This window comes from Euprymna scolopes, chromosome 3 (genome assembly GCF_053919585.1).
Source record: "Euprymna scolopes isolate OS-2025 chromosome 3, ASM5391958v1, whole genome shotgun sequence".
NCBI lineage: Eukaryota > Metazoa > Mollusca > Cephalopoda > Sepiida > Sepiolidae > Euprymna > Euprymna scolopes.
Genome location: NC_136484.1, coordinates 188,698,812 through 188,708,017, shown reverse-complemented (window position 1 = coordinate 188,708,017; position 9,206 = coordinate 188,698,812). Strand labels below are relative to the sequence as shown.

Here is a 9,206-nt window from a genome sequence, read left to right as displayed (position 1 = left end):
CAATGATAGTTTGATCATGAGCTGTGATTATCGTGTGCTTTTATCTACCGTGAAAAATAAACGCAGGGTGGTGTGACAAATTAGATACCAGGTGTTACCATCCGCCTGTAATCTATAATGGAAATAAAAGACTGAACTAAAAATTAATTATAACGCATTGCATTTATACTAGATAGAACATGGCGTTACAAGGAAAAGCAACAAGGAAAAAACCCAGCGGCCCTGAACAATGATTTCCGTAGCTTTTAATTTTTTCGCTTTCTCGTAATATTTTCCGTCGATTTTCAAGTACAAGCTTCATTTTCAAATTAAAAAAAGAAATTTAAGTATTTATAATGAGTGTAATAGTCAGGGATAAATATGTAATCATAAAGTTCTAAGAAGTAGAACTCACTATTTACCAACATGAGTTCTTAATGCTCCTCCCCGCTTATATATTCCCCTTTTCTATTTGTAAGATTAATACAATTTGTCCAAGGTATTTTGGTAATGTTAAAGTTACGCGTGTAATCTATGATAAACGCTTTAGAAATTTGCTAAAAATTGAAAACGAAAAACTTAAATGCTAGTAGCAACATTACCAACGTGAGTATCCAAAAAATAGGTTTTCACTGTAGTAAATCTTTGTGATTCCAAAGAAAAGCATGTAAGCACTGATAATCTCCTGTAAAATTAACGAATAATTTAAAAATAAAAAATAAAATGGTAAGGGCAGCACTGTGCAGGTCTACCTGAACCTTTCTGCTTAAACTTTGTTGTAATCTTAAAGTAATGCCAGTAATCGATGATAGTCGCTGGAAAAAAGAGTACAAAAAACTGGAAAACGTGAAATGTAAACGTTAGAGTAAGCAGTATGAAGGCCTGCCAAACAATAAACGGGTGTTTCTAAACAATTGGTCCTCCATAACCAAAGTTGATCTTACGGTCTGTTTTTAAGTGTTTTGTCGGATTATTATCGATTGGACGCTCATCTTCGAGGAAAGCGATAAATATAAATATGTGTCTGAGGTTTGTGTTTATCAATTTTCTTTTATAATATGCTAGCTGAGTATCAAAGGGATAATAATCTGCAGAATTATAAGAAAAACCTGTAATGGTAAAAATATAAGGTGCCATTTTTTGGGGGCACCCATGTCTGTATTACGTAATGTGTTGCATAAAAAAGAAAAGAAATCAAAAGAATTAGGGGACTGTATTGCGAAGTGTTTTCAATGGGATAAAAAACGCACCCGAAAGCTTAAATGAAGGAAGGCAGCTTTCTTGTGATTTTCGACGCCCACCACCATGAAGTACAATGTTGTAATAGATGAGTTCAAAAGCAGATTGTTAATATTTGCGAAAGACAGCGGATAAAGTGGAGTAAAGTAATAAAGTTAGCTCAATGCGAATCTCTATTATGACTGGTATATATATATATATATATATATATATATATATATATATATATATATATATATGTGTGTGTGTGTGTGTGTGTGTGTGGGTGTGGGTGTGTGTGTGTGTACGTGTGCATTGTGTGTGTTTGTGTTCAATGATAAAACAGACTCCATCGTAGGGCTTTATCATTATTTTTTGTTTTATTGACGACCACGGTGTAGAATACGAATTACATTCTTATACTTGATAGTGTGTTGTAAACATTGTAAAAGAAAGCAAGTAATCTGGTCATCGAACGTCTGTTTAATGATTTTCTTTGTCTTGTATTTTCCATCTTGCTTCACGTAAATAACCTAATCATTGAATGAATTTGACGCCGGGCGAAATAATGTGCCTTAATGAAGCCATACGTTATGTTAGTATCCGTCTTGTATAAACTGAAGAACTGGATTCTGGAATATTACGATTATCAGTGTTCAGACCATCAAAACGGTCGGACTTAAGCGTTATATACTATATTTTTTTTATAACTCCTAAATTGGAAAGATTATGTCAGATCTATATATATATATATATATATATATATATATATATATATATATATATATATATATGAACAAGTTACGGTCGGTGTAATCACAGTATTTGGGGAACGTGTAGAATTCCTCCCGGTTACTATGGGTAGAAGTGCTAGGACTAAATATTTAAAGAGAAAAATAAGGGACATTTTTCGTTTAACGATGTGGATATTGTGATGGCGTTGCTCGTAGGATGTAATGTTGTATTAGAGTAAGTGTATGAATTTGTATGTGACATCTATTGTTGCAAACCCAGAAAAGTTTTGTCGAGAGGGGAATTTCTGCGGCTATTTTTATAATATAGAGATATTTTGAAACAAGGATATATCACACAAAATTAAAACTCCGGACGCGACCAAAAACAGAGTTCTATTCTTGACTTATTCTTAAATACAAGAACCGAAGAGTTTGGAATTAATGCGTACAGCCCACTTGAAAACGCAGACTACCTAGTGGTATCAGTTAACCTCACACGTAAATTCCATAACCAAGGCGAAGATCTATTGCTCAAAACAACAAGGCAATTCAATAGGTTTACTGGGAAGCAATTAAATAACACGACAGACATGCATTTGTTTCCAAGCACTTGTTTCCAGATGGATGTATTATAATAAGCCACACTCACTCGGATGGTTCACTACAGATTCTGTAGCTGCCATTGCATAAAACAGCATACATTCCCCTGGCTCATATGTCATAAATTAAATATATATAGGCAAAAAGTCATAGCCGCTAGAAATCTGTGTAAGATAGAAATAATGTGGATATTTCCTACCGACGAGTGGGGGGGGGAAGAAAAGACGTTTAACTTGCAACGAAAAATTACCTCGTTTCTTACAAGCAAACGTATCCTTGTAAATGTACCGTACTGTTAACAGTTGTCGTACCGGCCTGATAGCTCTCTAACAACGATAAGAACAAAATAAACTACAACAACAACAACAACAACAAAACTACCAAGGTGACTGTTTTTATAGTCTCAATCTCTCGTTCAGCGAGACTGAAACGAGACTGGAATGCCTATTTAAGCTATAAGGAATAGACATCCTATTTTCTTCATTAACAAACACCAGGCCGGCCCGTTCACAGCCATGAGTATCTTTCCCTTCCCATCGACCCACCCTCGGTAAGTCAATCAATTTAATTATTACACATTCCCCACAAAAAAAATAAAAAAATAAAAATAAAAAAATCTTGATTAAGGGAATAAAAGTTCATTTAGACTCCCGATAAACTGGGTCTACCAGGTACAACTCCTTGAGGGTCACAAGTTGAACAGAACCATTGTTCATCTTCTGGTGGTGCTTCAGTTAGACCCACACAGCTGAAGTGGAACCAGTCATTACATCTATCGCAGGCTATCATAGGTCTGCTATCCTCAGGTCTGTTACAGGTAGGACAGATCCAAATTGTAGTACTCTCTCTCCGTTGTGGGTCCTGACTCATATCCTGTGAATTCGGAGGTTCCATGCTTATAGGATCGGGTTCTCCAGGCTGTGGAGAGAATTCCAGAGGAAAGAGATGTTTAATAGAATATATGTCTATAACTCCATTACCTTTCCTCACTTTCACCATACGCACCAAATTGTCACTTCCTTGGATTAACTGCAGAACTTCACCTAGAGACCAGAAAGGTCTCGTCTTCAGAGGGCTTTTTATGAGTATTATGTCCCCTGGTTTTACTTTATCTTCAAAAGAACAATCAGCTAGGCTCAGAGCCCTTTCTCTGAGACTCAATAAATAGTCCTCATTCCAAACCTTCCTAAATTTAGTTAGGCTTTCTTCCCGGGAACGCAGGGTTTGAATCAATTCACTTCGACTTAGAGGGTCCATTGTTTCCAGGTTCTGGTTTTCAACCCTCATCATTATTCCCTGACCAATATTTGCATTCATGAGAGAGTTAGCTCAGAGTCCTCAGAGCTCCTATATGTCAGGGGGCGGCTATTTACTGCCCTTTGCACGTCAGACAAAATTGTAAGTAGGCCAAAATAATCTATTTTACCTCTTCCTATTGTTTTATATAGGCAGGATTTTATGGTCTTGATAGACCTTTCCCAACTACCACCATACCAAGGTGAAAACAGTGGAATCGTACAATGCTTCAAGTCATAAGAACTGAATCTTTCTTTGAATTCGTCCGCTAGCATCCCCCGGGTAATTATTCTGGCAGCAGCATTGAATGTGCGAGCGTTATCCGAATAAAGGTGCGTGGGTATTCCATTCGCGTTCGTGAACCTAATGAATGCTTGAATAAATGATTTTACAGTCATATCTGGAACCAGTTCCAAATGCACAGCCCTAATACTCATACATGTAAAAAGAATAATGTACATTTTGTAATCTCTTTCTTGTCCTTTAACATAGATATGACTGGTAAAATCCACACCAGTATGTAAATAAGGCCTGACAAAATTCACTCGAGGGGCTGGTAAGTTGGTCGAATTTGGTACTGAGAAGGAAACAGCATTATATTTTTTACACTTCATACAAGTACCAACCACATTTTTAATAGCCTGTCTGACTTGTGGTATCCAATAACCGCCTAACCTTATTTCATTCAGAGTAGTGGCTAAGCCTAAGTGTTGGCTTCTCTGGTGGTATTCTTGAATGATCAATTTTGTCAGGTAATGTTCTTTTCCTAATAAAATAGGATTCTGTATTTCATATGGGTGATATTCAGAGTTTCCTATTCTTCCTTTTGATATTATGATACCTTTGGGGTCTAGAAAGAGATTCAAGTTTTTGACCAGTTTCGGCATGCTCTTTCCTCCAGGGTCTAGCAGAAAGTGTAACTCTCTTGAAAGGGATTGTTTTTGCATAGTCTTGATCAGGTAGGCTTTTGCCTGTAACTTGGGATCCATCTCCCTCTTTCTTAACCTATTGATGAATTTAAATACCAGTGAAGTCACACTGATCAACTTACTCAAACTAGAAAAATTTTCCAGTTTGATTTCTGATATAGCCACCTCATTCTCTGCGGCATAATTTACTGGAGCACTAATCCGTTCCATTTGAGCCTTAGAAAGGCAGCCCAATTCACGATGGCACCAGGAGGATTCTTCTTGCTTTATGCAGTTAGGTCCCTCATACCAAAGAGAAAGTTTTTCCTTAAATTTTCTGATGGTCAAACCTCTGGTGATGTAATCCGCTGGGTTTTCAATTGTCGATGCATACTTAAAGTTGACTTTTATGTTGAAATCACATTTGATTTTCTCTGTCATTTGAGCTGTGTCCTGTAATCTATGTTGTACAAACACGTTTTTCGTTTGGACAAAATCGGACAGAATCCAGGCGCATCCGTGATTACATAGACATCCTTAATAGTAATGTTCTTTAGTGACTCCTTTATAAAAGGGAGGCACTTCACGGCTAAAAATACCGCTAGAAGTTCTAACGTCGGGAGGGATTTTCCCTGCAGAGGAGACATTTTTGCCTTTGCAAAGACCAAGGATGAGTTCCCATCCTGTACAGCGTACACCGCAAACCCATATGCGGCTTTAGATGCGTCGCAAAAGAAAAATAATTTGGTATCCTTTCCTTCATCTAAAGCTCTCCTTGAAAATGATACAGTGTTTAACGCGGACAGATCCTTTGCCAGCGTTCTCCAAACTGAACTCACACTTTGAGGAACCACATCATCCCAATTTAATTTCTGTTTGCATATTTCTCTCATCAAGAGACGACCTCGCACTGTCACAGGTAGATAAAGAGACAAAGGATCAAATACCTTGGAGGTCTCAGACAATATTTTCCTCTTAGTAGACGCCTCCACGTCGCATGATGGTGGGCAAACACTTATTGGATCCTGGACAGGGTCATATTGATATCCCAACACTTTTTCCCAACCAGAGTCGAATCCTGACAATGTTCCATCTGCCTTCATTTTCTTTTGGAGTGTTACATAGTTGGAATTGCAAGATTGCAAATCAAAATTTCCTTTCTGTAAACGTTCTCTCACAGTAGTATACAAGGCAGATAGGTTTTCTGCATTATTTGCAGTTTTCACCAAGTTATCCAAAGGGAACTTATCTGCATGAAACTTTAATACATAATTTAAAATAAAGGGGCTTGCATTGAAGCCAAATATAATGGTTTTGTACCGGTAGCAATGCAAGTTTTCACCTTTCTTTAGAAAAAAGCAAAATCGATTACGATCCCTTTCAGATGCCAGTCGAATCATCAGAAATGCTTTCCTAATGTCAGCTAGCAATGCGTATCGGTTTGTTCTGAATCGGATCATCAATTTTATCATGTCTGTCATTAGGTGTACTCCAGGATATGCTGCTTCGTTCAATGATACCGAGTCCTTATTCTTATATGAACAATTAAACACTGGTCTCACTTTGGTAGTAGTCTGGTCAGTTAGCTTTAACACTGGCCTATGAGGTATCCATATATAATCTTTAAATTGTTCAGGTGGCACAATTATCTCTTCAATAATGCCCTCATCTTCTTGTTGTTGAAAAACTTTCAGATATTGATTATACAAGTTTTTCTTCTCCAGATCTTTGATAACCCTTTCTAGAACTCGAATAGCAGCATTGTGATTCGAAGGTACTGATTTTATTTTATCGTCATACCACTGAAGTCGCACATGATAAAGACCATCTTTAAATGTGATGGAATCTCGGAATTGCTTAACTTTCTCTTCATCCAAGGTGGAGAATTTCTCGTCAGTGGGCAATCCAATGGATTCAAGGTTGAACATGTTCTCCAAACCTCGCTGGACATTACTTTCTTCGAACCAATTTTTTAAAGGGTCTGGGTAGGATTCCTTTGGGTGAACCACATAATTGATTCTGGCAGGTGGAAGTTCAGGAGTTCTAGCCAACACTTCTGCATAATTAAGCTGTGTTCTTTTTTGGTTTTTAATCTGGTGTTTATAGAGAAAAGAACACCTGTTTCCAAAGGGGATTAATCCTTTTTGTGTCTCGAATGCCACTCCATACATGCAAGGGATTACCTTTAAAGGTTCCAGGTACTAACAACGATAAGAAAAAAATAAACTACAACAACAGCATCAACAAGCCTACCAAGGTGACTGTTTTTATAGTCTCAATCTCTCGTTCAGCGAGACTGAAACGAGACTGGAATGTCTATTTAAGCTATAAGGAATAGACACCCTATTTTCTTCATTAACAAACACCAGGCCGGCCCGTTCACAGCCATGAGTGTCTTTCCCTTCCCACCGACCCACCCTCGGTAAGTCAATCAATTTAATTATTACAATAACGAACACCCAAATTAACGCATGCTGAAATAACTAAGGGACGCATAGAATCGCACAAAACTAGGAACTCGTGATTTCTGGATGGCCATACATCTCTGACAATGGCGGACTCGTAAGAAAGGACTTCCAGACCGTAGTGGAATGGAACTGTATATGGATGGTAATATATAAAAATAGTAAGAAGAGGCTTCTCTACTTTAAGAATTATAAGACGCCTCTCCAATAATCGATACCTATGAAAAATAAAACTCATACCTCAGAATTATTTCTTCAAACTCATCGGCTTTATATTAACGGCCACTATGAACTGAAACTAATACATTGACGACATTGTGAAGGCTGTTGCAAAGAAGGTGAGGTCCCTCTATCGAACTAGAAACTACTCACACATAAAAGTATCCTGCACTTCCTCAAATCTATGATCAGCCTATACATAGAGTATTGTTGCCACATATGGCCTGTGCATGTATTTAGACTCTCCTTCCCGGATAGAGTACAAAAAGTGTTCAATCTTATAGGCCAAACTTTCTCAACTAGGCTCCTACCGCCGTCTCAGTACCGCAATTTTGAATCTGTATACCTTTTTTTTTACACAGTAGTCACCACTTATCAAGGCCTGGAAGCCACTCAGGGATAAGGGTTATTGCAAGTACAGTACTTTAGTGTGGAGATTTGATGAAGTGTTTACTTAACACTTTATTCATTAGGAATTTGTTAACGTTTGACTTGAAGACATCCAAGTTTTAGTCAGGCGGGAAGCAGGCAGACGGAACAGAGTTCCACAGGCGTGCAGTTCTAAGAAAGAAGCTTTGTTCATGGAACCCACTTTTTGATTTAGGCACAGATAAAGAGTGGGGTAAGTTATTGACAGTAGTTTCAGACAGACGGGTGTTTCTCGTGAAAGATTGGCGAGAGTGGACGAGAGATTGGAGCTCAGACGAGCACTTGCAATGCATATAACGATAAAACAAAGGCAGGGTCGCAACATCTATTCTGTGGGGGAGAGGCTGCAGGGAAGTGAAAAGAGCATCCCCCACTAAGCCACGAAGTCTATTTTGTACTCTGTCAAGACAGGATAGGCTGTTTTAGCAGCTCCTGCCCAGATATGGCAGCAGTATTCCATCCTTACAAATGTTTTAATGGAATGTGCTCTGCTAAACTCGTTTCAATTGTGCCTCCCATCGACGTACATATCGCCCACAAACCCGTTTAGCAACAAAATCTCACCTTTTCATTGTTAAGATCACTAACTCCCCGGAAGCTTTCTATTCTAATAATCTCTTCTCTTGAACAGTTAGATTTCCCTAGCTACTACCTGCTTTCATGACTGCAGTTATATGCAGGAGTTGAAATGTAACGTAAATAAACACATTACCTATTTTCCTACGCATATTCCTAAATAGTAACCCTCTTATGTCTAAGTGGCGATATTACTTGATAGGGGTGAAACTAATTTAAAGGAAATAAGACAACTCTTGACACGATGATTGAATATGCATTGCCCGGTCAGTATGATAGCAACAAAAATATGGTCTGAAGTAAGAACAGCCGCATGTATCCCGGTTTATAGAAAGAAGAGATGGCCACGCAAATTTTGGTAAAACATAGCTTTACATGCTTCCAAAATCATGCAAATAAAGCGCATTGTGAGTGATTAAATAAAAGCTACAGTGAAGGAAGATGCAATTGCTTACTGGACAAAGTTTTCAAATAAATAAAACAGGCATCTGACTTTGGAAACAAGACATTGTAAAAGGCACAAATAAAGATTTACTAAGCTTACTCTCCTAAGGTTCTACACAGGAGTAGAAATAACTGACAATGTCAAACGACTTAGAAGGTGTGTGGGAGATCACTTAAATTTATATTAGGAAAACAATAAGTCTGGCAGCTTTCTCCGGATGCTCCTTAAAGCCTCCACATGATGCTCAAAATAGAATATTTCCCACCATTAGATGATCTCAAAAATGAATGATTATTTTCTTTGATGGAAGGTGAAAGAGAAAGGTTGCAAGCCAGGG

General features: G+C 37.9%; 2 protein-coding genes across 2 annotated transcripts; both read right to left on the bottom strand.

Annotated features, from left to right (window-relative positions):
• Positions 1-3,844: 3,844 nt before the first annotated feature.
• LOC145263166 (uncharacterized) lies at positions 3,845-5,176 on the bottom strand. The gene has a single exon (XM_080120187.1). It carries the CDS (start codon positions 5,174-5,176, stop codon positions 3,845-3,847), a length of 1,332 nt encoding a protein of 443 aa, XP_079976313.1.
• On the bottom strand, positions 5,173-6,906 carry LOC145263162 (uncharacterized). Its single transcript, XM_080120172.1, has one exon. The coding sequence runs from the start codon at positions 6,904-6,906 to the stop codon at positions 5,173-5,175; it is 1,734 nt and encodes a 577-aa protein (XP_079976298.1).
• Positions 6,907-9,206: the final 2,300 nt, after the last annotated feature.

Coding starts and splice junctions, on each gene's coding strand:
- LOC145263162 (XM_080120172.1), bottom strand. CDS start 6,906: ATGTATGGAGTGGCATTCGAGACACAAAAAGGATTAATCCCCTTTGGA.
- LOC145263166 (XM_080120187.1), bottom strand. CDS start 5,176: ATGACAGAGAAAATCAAATGTGATTTCAACATAAAAGTCAACTTTAAG.